Source organism: Cryptomeria japonica, chromosome 1 (assembly GCF_030272615.1).
Source record: "Cryptomeria japonica chromosome 1, Sugi_1.0, whole genome shotgun sequence".
In the NCBI taxonomy this organism is placed as follows: Eukaryota; Viridiplantae; Streptophyta; class Pinopsida; order Cupressales; family Cupressaceae; genus Cryptomeria; species Cryptomeria japonica.
In genome coordinates, this window is record NC_081405.1 from 141,651,788 (window position 1) to 141,671,378 (window position 19,591).

Genomic DNA, 19,591 nt, shown 5'->3' on the forward strand with positions numbered 1-19,591 from the left:
GATAAGAGAGAGGAGATCACTTGAAAATGCATATCTATCAAGCGAAGTTTTAGAATTGGTGGCAATTGAAGGTAGAAGTCCACTGCAATGTTTATTGAGAGAGTGTGTTTGTATGAATTCACTAAATTAGGAGCATAAAGTATATTCTTTGTGGCCACAAAGAAGGGAATAGCTTGTTAAATTGATTTTGATGCAGATGCGATTGGGGTCTCTTACCAAGCAGCTCATTCTCACAGGCACAACAAAGAATGGAAGTACACAATTATAAGACAAAACACGTAAATTACATTCATTGATTTCAAAATTACAAATTACAAAAATGATTCTGTTACAGAACCAAAAGTCTTCTTCTTTGGCATCTTCCTAACATCAGCACTCTTCTCTAGCAACATCTCCCATTCCTGTCCTTCTTTTCTTGAATCTCTGTGTATGGCGGCTTCTTTGGCATCTTCCTAACATCAGCACTCTTCTCTAGCAACATCTCCCATTCCTGTCCTTCTTTTCTTGAATCTCTGTGTATGGCGGCCTCTAATCTTTCTAGCAGCTGTTTTCCTTCAGCATTTTTATTCTCTGTTCCCCACCTCTCATTCAGTCCAAAAGACCCTAACTGTGGCATATTTCCTTTTATACTTTGCCCAATAGGAAGTTGAGCTGCTTGCCATCAGTTATGGGAAACTAAGCAATCAAAAACCTTTTGATCTCCTCTTGCCACATGTCGACATGTAGAAATATCTCAAAATGCTTGAATGTCTCTGTCTGTGCTTTCACGCTCGGAACGCTATCGTTCCATCAATCAATCATTTCATCCCATCAACACTTGCAAGAACTTTCATTTCATCCTGAGGACTCTTCTGGTGTCCTTTTAACAAATGAGTTCTTGCCAAATTGAAGTTCCGGTGTATTGGCATTTTAAGTAACTTTTGAACCCTTTTGGCATTTTGGTGAGTTCATGAACCATCGAACTTGCCAAAAGAGGTTCTTCCTTTAAGATTTTTCCATTTCAGCAATTTCAAAACCTACAAACCAACCTTCAAAAATGTCTTCTGGTTTGTTTTGTCAGGGTTTCAGGCTTCATCAGGAACCCAAACACTATCTTCACGTGTAGAGGTTTCATGACTTCTTCGAAATGCCGCCTTTCCTTCTATCAACGATTCAAGTTACTTGGTAACCTTTGCTTCTATCAGGTTAAATTTCTGACCTTTTGATTGGAGATCTTAATCTTATTAGGAACTACCTGCTCTTCCATATCTTTAATGACTTTGGCAAAGCTATGGTAGACACTAGGAACTTTTCCTTCTATTGAAGGTTCCCATCCCAATAGGAACCATTAAAATTTTAACATTTAAGTTCTTCCTTCCGTTTTGTCGAGGGTGTTTACCATGATAGTAACCATGCTATTCGTCAGGGCTTTATTAGGAACCGAGAGCTTATTGGAGAGTTTCGATGTTCCAAGAACTAGCCATTCCTCTGATCCTAATACTTGTCAGCGCTTTCAGGAAGAAGTGGAACTTGTCGGCAGTTCCAAGGATTCCTGGAACTAGTAATACCTGCAACTTGTTCCTAAAAGAGGCTAAATCTCCAATCAGGAAATTTGTAGCAAACCTTTCAAGGAGATTTACAGCAGACTTTTGGAGGTGTTTTATAACAGATATGGAACAGACCTAAGAACAGATTTAAGGCAGACCTTCAAGGTGACTTAAGGCAAATTTGTAGCAGACCTTCAAGTTGATTTAAGGCAGATCTTTAAGGTGATTTAAGGCAGATTCATAGCAGACCTTTCAAGGAGTTTTAAAGCAGATTTTTCAAGGTGATGTGTAGCAGATTTGGAGCAGACTTAAGAGCAGTCTTATAGGAGATTTTTGGAGGTAATCTGTAGCAGATTTGGAGCAGACCTGAGAGCAGACTTTAGAGCAGATGTACAGCAGATTTTATGAAGTAGACTCTCAAGCTTTGAAGAAGCAATATTAAGAAGATAAAAGTTTTGTTGTGTTAGAGGTTGGTGCCTCTCTACAGAAGAGATCAATGTCTCTTGTTGGGTTGGTGTTCAATAATGGGGATTGGTGTCTCCAGTAGTGTGTCCTATGAGTTGAAGCCTATGAAGTTGTAAGACTAGTTTAGATAAGAAATGTTTTTCTCTTGTAAGGGTTTCCACATAAATTGTGTAGTCTTCTTGAGTTCTTGAGTTCTCCATCATAAGGTTGGATATCAATTTTTTGCCTCCACTTTGAAGAACCTATTAGGTTTTGGCTTGTCTTCTTGTATAACACCTGCTTTCTCATCCTCACCTTCATCTTGGTGTATTCAATAACAATCATGCTTTCCAACCTAACTAGCTGTAATGTCCCCTTCTCAGCAATAATCAGTTCAGTTGGCCGTTAGCCTATTCTGGAGACCCATAGGCTAGTCAGGGAGCAGAAATTAGGGTTTCCTACTTCTAGGAGAATGTTTCGGTGTTTTGGTGGCTTGCATGTTGAAGTTTTACAGTTTTGACTTTGGATTCTTTCTGGGTTTTTCAGGGAGCTTTGCAATGATGGTACATGCATAGCAAGTAGTGGAGTTTGGTAAACTTACTATTTTTAGTAAGTGGGGGCGAGGACAGCTCATTTCTCTGGGTTTTTCTAGGTTTTTAGAGAGCTTCGTGATGGTGTGGCATGCAAATGGATCCGAAGACTTTTCCGGACTTACTATTTTTACTAAGTTGTGACGGCTGCTCAAAATGTGGTTAAAATCACTTTGGAAACACTTACTATTTTTAGCAGTATGCTATTAATAGTAAGTGCTATTTTTGGCAGGTTTCAGTGGTCTAGTTCAGAGGTTATTTCTAGTAGTGCAGTTTCTAGTACATTTGGCCTCCAGCTCTTTTTGGTAGTTGTTCAATGCTTGGTAAAAAAAATATTTTTAATATTTTAATGTCCCCCCCCACCTTGGCCTAGGCATGTGACTTATGTATTCCTAGTAATGACTTAAGGGGACGACTTGGTGATAAAGTATCATTTTCAAGACATAAGGTGGGCGTCCATTTTGGAGATTTTTCATTTAAAGATTATAACCTTTTAAGTGTCCAAGCAATAGTTGATTTTGGCGTCCCTTTTGGAGGAATATATGATTTAAAATAAAGGCAAATATTATATTGCTTTGGGCGTCCAAGGTAGCATTTGACTTCATTTCATTTCATGTCAATTTAGAGGGAGTTGAATTTGAATTTGAAGAGATTTCTCTATAAATACAAGGCTCTACTCCTCATTTGGACATCCATGACTATTTGCAATGAAGTGCTGCCAAAATTCTAATTGATTGCTTCAAGGGAGGCATACTTCCTAGCTAGTTCTTGGCTTCTTGCTTGAAAGATAGCAACTAGTTGAGATTGTGAGACTGTTCTTTACACTGAAGAACAAATGGAGTTCATTGTAGTAGTGACATTTGATGTTTCCTAATGTGTTTTGGGGTGTTTGTGAGTTTTCAGGTTGCAGGTTGATTATAGAGCTGAAGTGGTTTTTCCATCATAAGTCTAAGGGGGAATTTTTGTTGCATCTGGGTATTCTCTCTTTATTTTCCTTAGGCCTAGGCGATCCCTTATGCCAATTTTTAGAGGCTAATTCGAAGTTTTGGATTTTATATTGCAAATCGCCCTTCTAACTAGACCGTACCATCTTTGAAGTTGTCTTGGAAGGCGTGCATTAATGTTCTGATCAAGTTTGCAGCTGGTTGTTGGTCTTGGCCTGGACACCTCCTCTCTAGAATAAATTTGCATTTAGTTTCAAAGTCTTTCCGTTGAGTTTTGGAGGAGTTATGAGCATTTCAGTAGGTTTTTATGTTGCTGATCTGTGTTTTTCAGTCTGCTGATGAAGTACATCAGATTTAGAGTTTTGGAGTTTAAGGGTTGTTTCTTGCGTAGAGAGTCTCTTGGAACTTGTGGAGTCTATTGAACATTATTTGCAGTTGTTGGACAGCGATATCTCTTGATTTGCCTTACATGTTATGTATTGTAACACTGATTAGTAGTACTAAGTTACTAACAGCAAACTTAATTCTGAATTGTTTCACATCCTCCACTAAATAAGTGGAAGAGGCTGACTTCGCCGCCTATCTTTATTTCATTGTACTCCTGTCCTCCCGCTGAATAAGTGGTTAAGTAGATAGTTTGTTATTTCCAGTCCTCCCGTTGAATAAGTGGTTGAGTGATTGTCTTATTTACTTCAGTTTTCTTGGATTTATAATTGGCTGGTTAAACCACCAAATAGTTGTTAAATTCCAGTATTTCTTTATCCCACTGAAAAGTGGAAGTGGCTGGTCCAACCGCCAATATGTATTGCTCTCCATATTTTCTCATGCTAACACTAATGGGTGAATTTATGGTGTTAAAAATTTGAAAAAAAATAGTGGGGGACATTTCACTAGCTTTTGCTCAACCACAAATATCCTAGCCAAGTCTACTTCCAACCTCTGAAATAAGGCTTATCCATCTTCCTCTCTTTCCATTTTTGCTGATCTCGCTCTTCTTAACAACTCCCTAGGTTCATTCTTGGGTTCAAAAGGCACTATACTACTATTTCCACCTGATCTCATGTTGGGAAGAAGCCTATAAAGTCATAATATTGACAATCTAAAATTATTCAAACTCCCTCTAACACCTATTACTCAAAAGGAAAGTTAGGCTCTAATACACTTGATCCATAAATCATTGGGTTGATAACCTTAGTGTCACATTAACAATAGATATTTAAGCTAGCTCTACTCCTACTTCTCTTTAACATTGTCCTATAGTCAATTAACTTATAAAATCATCAAATTAAAGATAATAGAAGGAAATAAGTGACTAGTCATGGCACAAGCAAACAATAAGCACACAACAGCACAAATCGTTTCAAGAAAATCCCATTAGGTAAAAATCTCATAAGGGCCATTACAATGATTCGTGTGGTTCAATAGAGATTAAATGCCGTTGATGGCTGAACCAAAGCTGTCCTAGCTATTCAGAGTCTCCTACTTTATCCTATCCCTATGCAACACAACCCTGCACTTCTCTCTCTTTAACTAGTTTGAGAATGTGCTCTCTCAAGCCAACCAGCCTTAGAACTGTCCATTTCTCAGCCTCAAATCCCCTAATAGTCATGTCTTGCAATGGAGATTCCCCATCGCATGGCATTCCCAGTTGTCCTAGCACTGTTGTTTTGAAGGTGATCAGTTGCCACATATGGCAATGACCACCATGTAACCACCGTGACACCATCTAGTATCACTTCTTAGCTTGCCCAAACAGCCCATGCAATTATGAAATGGCCAACACACACACTATAACAGCCACCAATTAAGGCAAATGAAAATTCATGGTCCAAACAATCAGTTGCCAGCAAAATAAAAGAGTCTGCTAAGAAAGGAAAAATTGGAACTGCCCTAACTGATGCCCAAAATGAAGACAAAATTCAGCTAAATTGAAGGTTGTCAATCAGCCACTCCAATAAGAGACAAAAATGTCCCTTTGTATTATTCTACTTAAACAACCCCCCAGCTGTTGTTTTATGCATAAAATTGATCTACAACAAGCACAAATAAAGATTACAGACTTCATACACATTATAATGATGTTCTGAACCATCACTATGATCCAAGAGATCCTAATCTTAAACAAACACTCATTGCACATTCCGTCTAACTTCTGACACAAAAGATTGATTGCACAGCCAAGAGAATATCATATGCTACAAAGGCATTCACTTAAGCAGCATCTAAGATTTTGCACATAAACCTTCTAGACAACTGCAACAAACTTACTACAGTCATGCCTGACTGAAAACCTTACAGATCCTAACAATCTAATCCAAAAACAACTACATTAATTCACTATGGATTGTGGAAACTTGATATCATTAAACTGAACCAAGTTTTCAGATCAGCAAGAGACCTGGTGAAAGCTGGCATCCATATCTGCAAAAAACATAGCTACAAGAAGAAAGAGCTTTTTGGGAAGATCTCTCCAATTTCAAAGAATAATGCATCATATATTAAATGGACAGCTAAAAATGCATAAATTTGCAAATGAAGGCTTCTGTAGAGATCTAAGCAATAGCTCCGTCAAAATTTGAGAGGTTAAACACTAGGTTGGATGACGTTTATTGCAAGCCACTTTGTGAGTAGGGTTTATAGTTTCCTTGCCTCTCCCCGAAACCACTTGTTAGTTAAGGTCATTCCAGCTCAAGCCCACCAAACCTGACTTTAAGAATCAATGTGGATGCTAGACTGTACCCCCACAATCCAAACCTGTTAGGATCATATGGCAAACGGCTCACTTTGATTTTTTTAACTCAAGATTGAAAGAATTCTATTCCTGCATGATATTTTATTGTCTTTGTTTCTGCGCTGCCACTTTTGAGACAACTGCTAAGTTATTTTAGTCTTTGAAACAGATATTAGTAATGTGTTACCTTCACTCAAGTATCTATTAGCTTCCTGTAACTTTGATATTGGCCATCACTATGCTTTAAACTCCATGATCAGATTAATGATAAACTTCTTTTGTTGAATCATTGTTCTAATTTGCTTTATGCTAAGCTTTAACTTATTATTTTCTATGGTGTCAAGTGTCAACACTTTAGCATCTTACAAAAATTGTTTTATCATGATACAAGTTACTATAAAAATTGTGTATAATAACAGGACCACATTCCTTTCAAACAAACGTAAATGCTAAGAAACGAAAAGAAAAGTTTATACCATTTTTAGCATCATTAGCACTTTCTTCATCAATGACAAGATTATTTGTAGTTGATGCCTTTGTGATTAACTCCTGCATGTATGAGTGTTTTGCAGGCTGGTGCCTTTCATTCAACTTTAGCCTGCTTCTTAGAAATTGGTTACTGAAAACAGTCTGCCTCAAATAGGATCTGTGAAATGCATGATTTTCCTATCAAGGACACAGGTTGATGCTTACATCAGACGTTCCTCATAATCACATTAAAAATAGAAGTTTTGCTGACAAGAGTAACAAGCCTAAACATCAAACTATAAGAAGACAATGTCAAAGATGTCGAATGCTTTCCATGATGTTTACCCTGATTTCAATCCATTAACTATATCATTCAATGGACATCAATTACAAACTGAATTTTAACTCTTGATCAGACATAGGCAAAGTTTGTATGAGAACATTTTTGTGAGGTTTGAAATGCACAAAAAAAATAAGCAAATCAGCAATGATAAACATTCAGGTAACTCTGCACGTGGTCTTGAACCATAAGGAAATCCATAAACCACGGGCATGTATTTTAGCAATCAATCCTATGTGTATATTATCCTATCATACAAATCAAATATGAAGAATTGAATCAGGAATCTGGGAATATTTCAACAGAAAATACTATTATAGTCATTTCTATGATGAATACTGCACTTTCTATGTTAAAATATAAAAAAAATAATACACTAGTTCACATAACGGCAGGACCCAAATCACACACTAAAGACCAATGCAAGAGTCCATACAAAACAAAAGCAGCCAACTAAGGCAACTCCAACAGGAAGAAGAGAAGAATCTCTATCATGAGTTATTCCATCCATTTGAGAGATCCTTGATCTGAAAGGTGTGTTGTGCACCTTGCATAATTACTAATATAAAAAATAATTATTTTATTGCGGTGCATCTAGATGTGGATACCACATGGTTAGGCATTCTTGCAGACACATATGAAATATTGGAATAAATATTTAATGTGGGTGTCACATTAAGAAAATATTAATTATTGGAGTGAATTAGGATAAAACATTTAATTTTGGAGTCATGGTTTTGAGACACATGATTTATTGCCATGTCCCCTTTTTCACAACTATGGAAATAATTAAATAATTAAATTTAAGTTGTCAAAAAATAACGACATTATATTTTTAAAAGATGACTTATAATTAATTATTTAAAAAAAGGTGGTTATAAGTGAATTATGAAGTATCGCTGGGCCCAAGGTCCTAAAAGTGTTTTAAAAAGGACACATTTTATAATTTTGAGGGAAAGTTTAAAGAAAATAAAATTATCTCAATAAAAAGACATTATAAAAGGAAGTTTTGTCTCAAGCTTGCTTGTTTTATGATATTCATCTCCAGAGAAGAACGTGAGTTTTTCTTTTGCCTGAAGACAAAATCCCTTTGGCAAGATGGTTTTGGGGGCAATAACCCTCCTGGCCATTTGAGTGATTTCATTCAAAGATCACTAGAATGTTGAATGCATCCAATTTCAATTTCATATTGTGTAGAATTTTACAATTATTCAGGTTTTAGTTGTGGTATTTTCAGAATTGTCAAGATTTATAGATTTCAGTTGATTTGTCCAATTGCAAGTTTACAACATTTCTATTTGTGTTTCCAGTATTGCAGTGTTTCTGATTAAAATTGTGAGTTTCAGTATTATTTACCAGATTTTTGTTCCAGATGATTTTCTAGAATTTTGTGAAGAAATTTCAATATTAATTCAAGTTACTTGTTGAAGAATTCTTTGAGCTGAATGATTGCACATTCCAGATTTGGTGATATTATCAATTTAAACCCTTTTGCTATTTAACAGCAAATCTAATCAATTTCTTTGATTGATCATACTGTCTGTCATAGACTGTTCCACTTTATATATGTTTGAAGCATCCAACAATGATCAGTAGCAAGTCTTGGAGGGGTAATATGATATTTAGAAGCTACCATATATCATAAAGAACAGTCATGCATCATCTTGGAGTAAATGGATACGAGCAGATATTGCTCGTATCCATCTAGTGACAGAATTACTCCACCTCTCCCTACGCAAACCCCCTATCCTTACATAGGCATTAGCGGAAGATCAAGGACTAGACTATTTAATATATTGGTCTTTCATGTACTATGAATGTATATGAAATTAAGTATGACTATCATATATATTGCAGTCTATATTAATATTACTAGTAAATTCTGCATAAGAACATTATCAGACTTCATATATTAAGCATACATATTCAGCACATCCCCATGCATACCATCAAGAACAAAGATGTAACTTAAAAACAGATCTGATCTGATTGTAGATGGCAATTATGCTGCAATTAAATAAAGCATGTTTATTATGTTTTGAAATGGCAATGTAATGGGTAATTAGTTCCGGTAGGTAGTTGACAGTTCCCAATTGTTGGCTTTTTCGCCAACTGACAAAGTGGTATATATTCTGACATTGTATCGGGAACAGGGGGATTATGATTGAAGATATGTTTTGTTACAGTTGTACTATCCATTACATGATGCAATAAAGTTATATCATTCTGCCTATGCTGTTGTGATTGTTATTTATGTTTATACACACTGTAGCTTCTCTATTTATTTCGTGAAGTTAAAACATATCCATTGTAGGCAGTAAACATTTTGGCATCATTGCCAATACAAAGATCAGTATGACAGCAGCCGGTAAGCACTATTGGGCCAACCATTCGATCAGCAATTGATAGTAACTGAAAGCGATACACATGAAGGGGTGACATATGCAGAAGCATGGGAGGATCAATTGACGGAAGATTTGGTGGACCTATGGGAGGTTTCGGTCACCCAGTACATGCAGAGGGAAGCTTGGGAGAGAGTTGTCCCTGAAGACACAGTACGTGGCGAACTCACAGTCAATCTTGCTGTATTTGATCTTCTCGAGAGCCTTTCGAGGCTATTGGTGCAGAACCTCATTGAACTACAAGACCAAAGGGAGGAAAGCAATCGTGAACATCGTCAGCAGCAGATACTGCAGAGGTACAAAGAACGGAACCGTAGGGAAGAGGAAGAGAGGGATACGAGCAGATGTTGTACCCCTGGCAATTAATGCCCCTACGGCGAAACAAAGACCAACGACTTTAATGTCCCACCCTCTTTAGAACACTAAAAGCTTGAACAGTGAAAAAACACCTGCTTGTTCTTTAATTATATTAATAATACTATGTGTCTTTAGAATGTGATCTTCCAAAGCTAGACAGAAGTTGCAGAAGATGTAGTATTTTTTGTCTGAAGTTTTTTTGAAAGAAAGGAAACAAATGCCTTCAAGTAGGAGTTGAAACAGAATTGAAATTGCATTTAAGTTCAACACTTATACTAATATTCCATTGAAATTAGATACATCAATCTCCAGACAATAGTTCAGTCACAAACAATGAAGTCATTTAACCCACTACTAACATACCCGGTGGTTGGAGGAGGAGAAAATTGAACTTCTGATGGAAGATACAGCAAGCAGCTCACTCAGAAATGAGGTGCTTACTCAGAAATCTGATCTTTTCCACTCCCAATTGCTGTCATAAGGTAGTTCATTGGGGACAATGGGTTTGCAATGCATAGACGGAAGTTATCCCTTGAGTTGGGATAGTTTATGAACTCCAAATCCTCAGTCAATACAATCTGATATGAATCTGATTTAATGGTTTTTAAACCCTTTTTAACTGCTGCAAACCTTGTGGACTATATTGATGTGTTGGAGATGAGAGTACGATGAGGGACAGCCACCAAGCGCAAAGTTTGTGACAAAGATAACCACCAAAGAGTTATAAAGGAGGTTGGCCTGCCAAGCAGCCACCTCACTACAACCACTATAAAAAAACTCTTCAACTGATCCAAGAAGCTCTTCAAAACTGCTGCTAGGTCTTCACACAACTTGTTCTCATATGCCAATACGACCCTTGTGCAAAGATGATCCAAAAACGTATTTTCCAAGCCTTCCAATCTAGAAAGTACGGCCACACACACAAGCAAGTAGGAGGCTTCGGATTTGTTACAAAACTTATTCAACTTTTATGTTCAATGGAAACCCCTAAATATGGAGTTTCTCCTCACACCCATGGCTAGTCTCTCACAGCTACAGATGTGCAAAACAATGGAGGTTTCCAAGGTTGATAAGCTCCACAAGGAGGCAGAAATAATTATCAGCAAAAACGTGAATACAAATGAGTCTCCAATGACCTTTAAAAACCTTTCCTCGAGTTGCCCTAATTAGGGTTGAAACCCTAACACCTCAATCAAATTTAACGAATTAAATAATAGTTACTTTATCCTCATAACAACTCTCCCAGTTAGGACATACACTTTATGCTATATGTTTTCTCCACTTATACTAACCTTTTATCTCTCTATTCCCCATTCACTCTCTCACTAGGAATAGGTACATAGGAAAGGTGAAACATAATATGTTTTAAGTGACCCAAGGAGAGATTATAAAGTAATATGCATCAACTTTAATATCTCTTTTAATTTGCTTTTTTCTCTCTCCTCATGGATACCTGGCAAGGAAGCACCTCACTCTCTCTCTAGACTCATGTATGCCTTTGAAGGAAATATTCTAGGGTTTAATGCAGTTTTAGATTGGCAACTTGGAGATAACAATACTATTGACTAATTCCACCCATGTTTACTTTGAAGTGCCCTCTGAAATAGGAGAAAATCACTAGTCTAGTGTCCTCTGCCTGTCCGTATTAGTCTACGAGGACTTCGTTAATAGACTGATCCCGATCTGTTGATTCTAGCTAAGAAAGGGGCATTAAAACGACATACTAATACCACCCAAGGTAGGGGAAGGATCAGTACAGAGATCTCTCCATATAAGAGAACAAAGTGAGTGGAGATAGTGGCTAAGGGAAATTGTTTAAGGCTCGGAGATCCCGAAAAAGCAAATTAAGAGTCAAAGTGAGTCGGAGCCGTAGTCGAGAGAGGCAGAAACTGTGAACGTGGAACCAATTGGTAGAGGTCGTGAGGAACCTACCACTTCTGGACGTAGCAGAGGAAGATCTCGCCGACTAGGCCACATACTCGACGTCGAGTGAAGAGTCCGAAATCGAGTCTGAGAACAGCCCATCCGAACACTCCAAACGTGACAAAGAGGTAGCACGGGACCTTGAGGGTGAGGTTGCTAAAAAATTTGAAACCAATCTGTATAGAATCGGTGATGCAAAGGTGGGGAAATATCTACACTTTCAACATACAAATTAATCAAATGGAACAACGAAACTGATTTGTAAAGGGAGATCTTTCTCCCAACTCACCTATCTAATAGGTGACAACTAACCATGACTACAAATGCACAACTTTTGTAAAGACTCAAGGCTTCAAAAGACTTGGTTTCACCATGTGTTGAATTCCCAAACAACACTTACCATCCTTTAAAACTCCAAGCTTCTCTTCACAATGACCCTAGGCCTAATTGCCTACAGACACCAACCAACATAAAATATGATGTTTGCTTGTGGTTAACGAGCACTACCATAAAATCAACACTTATGTCTTCTCTTCTCATTTGCCTTCTCCTTATACTTGTTGTTCATGTCCTCCAAATATTGCTTAACTTGAATATGTAAGTCCTTCATGTGATCTGCAAATTCTTCTGCTTCTGAACTTCTCCGGTCTTCACTGCTGATATCTCTCAATTCTAATATACCTCTAGGGTGTGCTCCGGTAACTATCTCAAAAGGTGTCCTTCCGATACTCCTGTTTACTGAATTATTGTAGGCAAACTCTGATTGTGCTAAAATCAAATCCCAACTTCCAGTTTTGTCTCAAACTAAACATCTCAGTAAATTTCTCAAGCTCCGATTAACTACCTTTGTCTGTCCATCAGTCTGTGGGTGAAAAGTAGAACTGAATTCTAAATCTGTCTTCATTTTCTTCTAAAGTGTTCTCCAAAAATTGCCAACAAACTTAGTGTCTCTGTCTGAAACTATGCTCTTAGGTAATCCATGCAATCTTACTACTTCCTTGAAAAATAGGTCTGCTACATGTAATGCATCTGATGTCTTCCTACAAGGTATGAAATGAGCCATCTTCGAGAATCTATCCACTACCACAAATATAGAATCATTCCCTCTCTGTGTTTTAGGCAATCCAAGCATGAAATCCATGCTTATATCATCCCAAGGTCTTACCGGTACCATCAAAGGTTTATACAATCCCACATTCTGACTACTCCCTTTTGCAACTTGACAAACTCTACAACTTTGCACATATTTCCTAACATCCTTATGAATCTGGGGCCAAAAGTAATGCTCACTCACCAGTGCAACTATTTTGTCAACACCAAAATGTCCGGCTAATACTCCACTATGTTTCTCCTTTCTTAGGCATGTACAATTGTATTCCTCTGAATAACATCCCATCCTGAATGAAGTAATCCAACGACTTGCTTCTATCTACCGTAACCGGTTCTCTACATACTTTCCAAGGTTCTGCAAAATCCGGGTCATCATCATACAAGGTCTTCAATTTCTCAAACCCTAATACTGCTACTATCATCTCTATCAGCAAATTTCTTCTTCTACTCAATGCATCAGCAACTTTGTTAGATTTCCCACTTCTATGCTTCAACACAAAGGTGTAACTCTGCAAAAATTCTACCCATCCCATATGTCTCTGATTCAACTTACTCTGACTGTTCAAATACTGCAAAGCTTGATGATCCGTGTACAACACAAACTCCTTAGGCAACAAGTAATGTCTCCACTTCTTCAAGGCTTGAACTATGGCATAAAATTCTTGATCATACACTGAATATCTCCTTCAAGCGTCATTCAATTTCTCACTGAAATAAGCTACTGCTCTCCCTTCTTGACTCAAGACTGTTCCTATTGTTGTTCCACTTGCATCACAATCCACTTGAAATACTTTATTGAATTCCGATAAAGCTAACACGGGCTGTTCAGTCACTTTCTGCTTCAATAGTTCAAAACTTTTGTTTGCTCCGGTGGTCCACTTGAATTCCTTCTTATCCCCTCTCATTGTCTCAGTCATAGGGTTACAAACTAAACTGAAATTTCTGATAAACTTCCGGTAAAAACTAGCCAAGCCATGAAATGATCTTACCTCTCCAATGCTTTCAAGTGTAGGCCACTCAACAATTGCTTTTACTTTCTCAGGGTCCATCTTCAAACCATCTTCAGATATCACAAATCCCAAATACACTAATTTTTCCTTCATGAAAGTACACTTCTTAAGATTTATCAGCAATTTTTCTTCCCTCAATCTCTGCAAAACTTGTCTCAAATGCAACAAATGCTCCTCTTTTGTCTTACTGAAAATCTGAATGTCATCCAAATACACAATAACAAACTTACCCAAGAAATTCTTCAATACCTCATTCATCGGCCTCAAGAAAGTACTCGGTGCATTAGTTAACCCAAAAGGCATCACCAACTATTCATACAGTCCTTCATTTGTTTTGAATGTTGTCTTCCACTCGTCTCCTTCTCTGATCCTGATCTGATGATATCCACTCTTCAAATCTATCTTTGTAAAGTATTTGGCTCCACTCAAACAGTCCATTATGTCATCCATCCTAGGCAAAGGAAACCGGTATTTCACTGTGATCTTATTTATTGCTCTGAAATCGGTACACAACCTCCATTCTCCATTCTTCTTAGGTGCTAATACTGCTGGTACTGCATGAGGGCTCAGACTTTCTTTGATGAAACCTTTCTTCAACAACTCCTGCACTTGTCTATTCAACTCTTCATTCTTTGTCGGTGTCATCCGGTGTGCAGCTTTGTTAGGCAAACTAGCTCCGAGAACCAGGTCCATGCAATGACTGATACTTCTTACCGGTGGTAATCCATCAAGCACATTATCTGAAATGATGTCTTCATATTCTGTCAACAAATCTTTAATCTCTTCCGGTTGTTCTTCTTCATGCTCCGGATTCTCAGTCTTCTTTGGAACTAAGGCAAAACATACATTCTCATGTCTCAATCCATCCAGGTATTTCCTTCCATCCACCAAACAGATTCTAGCATTCGTACAAACTACACTCTTCAAAGGCTCCTCCAAGGGTAACAAGGTTTGCTTTATCCCATTGGCCACAATAGTGTATGTATTTTTCCTCCCATCATGTATTGCCTATTTGTCAAATTGCCAAGGTCTACCCAACAAAAGGTGACAAATATCCATAGGCATAATATCACACAAGACTTCATCGTGATAATTCCCAATTTTCAACTTCACCAAACATTGCTCACTTACTAACAACTTATGTTCGTTCTGAATCCATGCTATCTGATAAAGTTTAGGGTGTTTGAATCTTTCCCAATTCAACTTATTCACCATCTCTTCTGAAACAAGATTATCTAAACTACCACTATCAATAACAACTTTACAACATTTACTGGATACCTTACATCTGGTCTTGAACAAATTCTTTCTCTGCAAGGTCTCTTCATCTCTCCCAGTATGACACAAAACTCTCCTCATCATCAACAGTTCTCCATCTTCCGGTTTGTTATCTGATCCGGTGGGGTTATCTTCCACCATTGTTATTCTTCTGGTATTCTCTGTCTTCCTACACTCGAAAGCACAATGTCCTCCTCCACACTTAAAGCAAGTTCCTCTAAACACTCTTGTCTTGTCTTCTATCATCTCTTCCAAAATTCTCATTCCAGTAGCCATCAAGTTCTCTTCTCCGGTAGAAATTTCTATCATCTTTCCAATATGAATTACCTTCTTTGCTTACTTCCTTATTCTTATCTGTACCGACACCTCTACCTCCGGTATATCCTCTTCCTCCTTGAAATCTTCCTCTGATAAACCTTCCACCTCTGCATCTCTGTCTCTACTCATGTCTTTTGTTCAACTTCTCTTCTGCTTTCAAGGCATACTGGTAAGCCTCTTCAACACTCTGTAATTTGGTCAAACTGAGTTCATCCTGTATAGACACCCGCAATCCATTCAAATATCTCGCAACTTGTTCAACTTCATCATCAACATGTCCGGATCTGATGTTCAACTTGTAAAATGTTTCGGTGTACTCCTTCACACTAGATTCTTTCTGTCTCAAATTCTGCAACTTTCGGAACAAATTCACTTGATAATCAGCTGGCATAAACTTCGATCTTAACTTTGCAACCATCCATTCCCATGCCTTGATCTTCTCTTTACCTCTTCCCTATCTATCAACTTGCAAATGCTCCCACCAAAGAGATGCATGACCTTTCAACGGGGTACAGGCATACTTCACCTTCCTTTCCTCTGCGGTGTTCTCAAAATCAAAATATTTTTCCATCTCCGAGATCCAATCCATCAATTCATCGGAGTCCAACTTTCCATCATATTCCGGTGGGGTAAAATGAGGTTTAGTGTTCACCCTACTCAAAATCCTCAAAAATCTCTCTTCATCTGGATCGATCACCAGTGGATTTACTTGTTCTGTCGGGGCTTCTTCTCCTTCACCTTCACTTACATCTTCAATGTGTTGGCCTCTTCTCTAGGTTGTCTCCACGGCTTCCAACTGGGCTGCAATTCCTCGCAACATTTCCATCACAGTAGGGTCTGCATTCCCACGCGCTCCACCATTCCTAGTTCCTCTTCACGCCAGTCCTCTACAGCTGCAGGTTGGATCCACAATCCGCCACCCCACAACAAAATTTCTCAGGACAACGCAATCTCCAGAACGAAAACTCGCTCTGATACCACTTGGTGCAGTCACCGACTAGGAGGGACCTCAAAGAGATCAGTCCAGACCGGTCAGCAAGAGTGAACACAACAGAAACACAAGAATATGATGGAGGCAATGCAGAACAGACTGAATTATATCATGAAAATTGATTACAATCAACCGGTAGCAACTGGGTTACAGAAACCAGCTCACATACCTGCTAAAACATGCTCAAAATACAAAACAGGTCACAACCGAGACCTCAAATCTCAAGATCCATCTTCTATGTTCTGTCTAACTTCTTCGATTACATTCTAAAGCTCTATTACAATAAATTATACGATCCAAGGGGATCCAGTCGGCCCAAAAAGGGATCAAAACCCGAAGAACAAGACTTAACGTATAAAACCAACAAGGTCGGCCTCCGCCAAAGAAATTCTTCCAAAAAATCCAAAAGATGAGGTGGGAATCGAAGGGAAGGTCGGCCACACGCCAAGGAACATCGGAATCAACAATCAATGCTCTGCAAGCTACGAAAAGGGATCCGGTAGATCACCAATGCAAATAAGTCAGGCAACCGGTAACAGAAAATTGTCTCGGAAACCGGTAGCAATAACTTGCTCGGAAACCGGTAGCGATAACTTGCCCGGAAACCGGTAGCGATAACTTGCCAGAAAATGATCCAAATGCTCCACAGTTTGGGAATAAGGAAGATGATCAAGTCTTCAAGCAGATCCAACTCCACGGGTTCCGGTGAGCCAAATCCAGGACACACAGAAAGAAATGCTGAAACTGCAAAACAGAAAAGGAAAACCAAAGGGAAATATTTTTGGTTAATGCAAGATTGTCAAGAACCGGGGATGCTCCTGCATCACAATGACTAAGAAATTCATACCAATAATTGCATAAGGATATCACAATGTATTTCAGTCATATGCAGTTATACAACTATAGTTCAAGGAATTCTCATAACTTGCAATCCCCTTCCCAAGTACAATAAGAGTATATAAACTAGCAAATAGGTGCTAGGAACTCCAACATTTGTAAACTACCAAGAGTAACTGTATACAGCCAACAAAAAGAAACTGATTGCTGACTACAACGAATTAAAATATAAGTAATATGTAGATTTCTCTAACTACATCAACCCCCTCAAGAAAGAGTTGTCTTCCAAACGGCTAGAGGAAACAAAACTGGAAAACTGAAATTAACAAAACTAAATATCACTGAGCAGTCGGTGGAGAAGATATTCCTCGAGGTGGGTAGACTGATGACGATAAAGTGGACTACAATGAAATGGTCTGCTCCAAGAAATATACTTTTTCTGTCTTGAGTTTCAAATGATGGGCTGCCAGAAGCTCACGTTCTCTAGTTCACCAAGTGTGCGGCCTTATTAACTGACACTTGGTCTTTACATGGACAAACTATAATTCGGCAATCTCCCATTCCGTCTAGGCTACCTAGTTGTTATCCATCAGCTTATGATTTTCCTCAGCCAATTCTTTCTCTTTCTTGGCGACCTTGGCTTCTTTGAAGGTTCGTAAGGTCAAATTGTTGAGACAACTAAGTTTAAATCTTTGGTTTTGTTCATTCCTTGCCTCTCGTAACTTTTGAGAAACCCATGCTAACTCATCCACGCAATCCACAAGCGGCAATGGGAAACCAGTTGGTGTTGAAGCATATTGATGAAGATGGAAATTTTTACGTTTAGATAATAGTACAATACAAAGACCTATGGAGCAAGAGCTTATATAGGTAGACTACAAAGACCAAGAGCTATTAGAATTGACAATACATTTCCAGGAAAGTAAGAAGTAGCCGTCTAAGACAAAGCAGACTTTGACACGGCAAAATTAGAGCACAAATCAACTAGAAAAGAACAAGAAGAGTAAACAGAATGTATAAAGTAAATGCTTATGTATGTGAAAATAAAGGGAAAGATAAAGATAATTATTTAGGTTGCCACCAAACATGATGCCAATTTGGTGAATGGAATGGTTGAGTGTGTATATATATATATAGAGAGAGAGAGAGAGAGCAAAACCCTAACCACCTCTGGATTCAAGCGTGTAAATTCCACCATGCAATACACACAGCATTCAACATTGGACCAAATCAGGCTGTACAAACAAAGACATCAAGAGTAAAACTGTGTATGAAACTCCTCTTGTGGGTTTTCTCAATCATCTTATTGTTCATATTATATAGCCCTAAATGAACTCATAACCGACCTCAGTAGTAAACTGAGCCTACCTTATATGTATGTGCATCTCACAGGCAAACATAGGTTAGGGCAGAATTTGCAACTAATACACTCATTTATTGTTAGAATTTAATATAATCCAAATTAAATGGGTCAATTATTTGGTGTTGAGTTGTTGGAAGAACAATCCCCACTGTGAACAGCAAGGAACCCGTAGCTCAATGAAAAATCGTGCCGGAATCCTAGGTTCTAATCTTAGCAGACCAGAGGAAAACAATATTTAATGACACCACAATTGTTGTTACTATAATTCACTTAAGCTTCAAATTGAAATTCTCTTTGCGAACTGCGGTGTGGATTTTGTGCATTGTACGTCTGAAATTCCAAACGTTTATTGCAATTCCAAAGCCCTCCCTACAACTTGTTCAAATTCCGAACAAAGGAAAGATTAAAAGCAAATAAATTGACTAGAAAAAGAAACACATACAGCTAAAGATGTGGCAACTGAGGAGATTGATAATGGCGCTGCTGCAACAATCGCCATAGATTATTTTGCTTAGTTATAATACTTAGCACCAATTTAGCAGCTGAGACGAGATTGCACCAAAAATAATTTAGCTAATTCAGAGCCCTGGCAATGAGAATTACGTTTGTGGTTTTTAAGTGATTTTTACAATTTTTCTGGTCATCTTTCTTTCTGCTCATGTATCAATTTATCCGTAAATGGTGGGTAATATTCAGATATTCGGATTTTTTTAATTTATTGCATTTCTAATTGTGATATTTATTTATTTCTTATTGTAAGTAAAAGGTGTCTTTTATTAATTTTTTTTAATTAATTTTTAAATTGTTTTAATCTATTGTTCTTAGTGTATTGATTTAGTGTACTAATGGTATATTTATGTGTAGAAGTCTTGGTGTATTGATTTAGTGTACCAATGTTGTATTTATGTGTAGAAGTTTGTATATTCTTGAGTCTTGATTGAACTTGAAAATCTTATCTC

At 37.8% G+C, this 19,591-nt stretch overlaps 1 protein-coding gene across 1 annotated transcript in view; it reads right to left on the bottom strand.

Annotated features, from left to right (window-relative positions):
- LOC131027655 (glyoxylase I 4) overlaps positions 1–19,302 on the bottom strand; it is a 53,762-nt gene extending 34,460 nt beyond the window's left edge. Inside the window, exons 1-2 of the mRNA XM_057957724.2 lie at positions 19,075–19,302; positions 6,712–6,901 (exon numbers count right to left, since the gene is read on the bottom strand). Coding sequence (XP_057813707.1) covers positions 6,712–6,901; positions 19,075–19,131 — 247 coding nt within the window. The 5' untranslated portion in view covers positions 19,132–19,302. The remainder of the gene's footprint in view (positions 1–6,711; positions 6,902–19,074) is intronic.
- Positions 19,303–19,591: the final 289 nt, after the last annotated feature.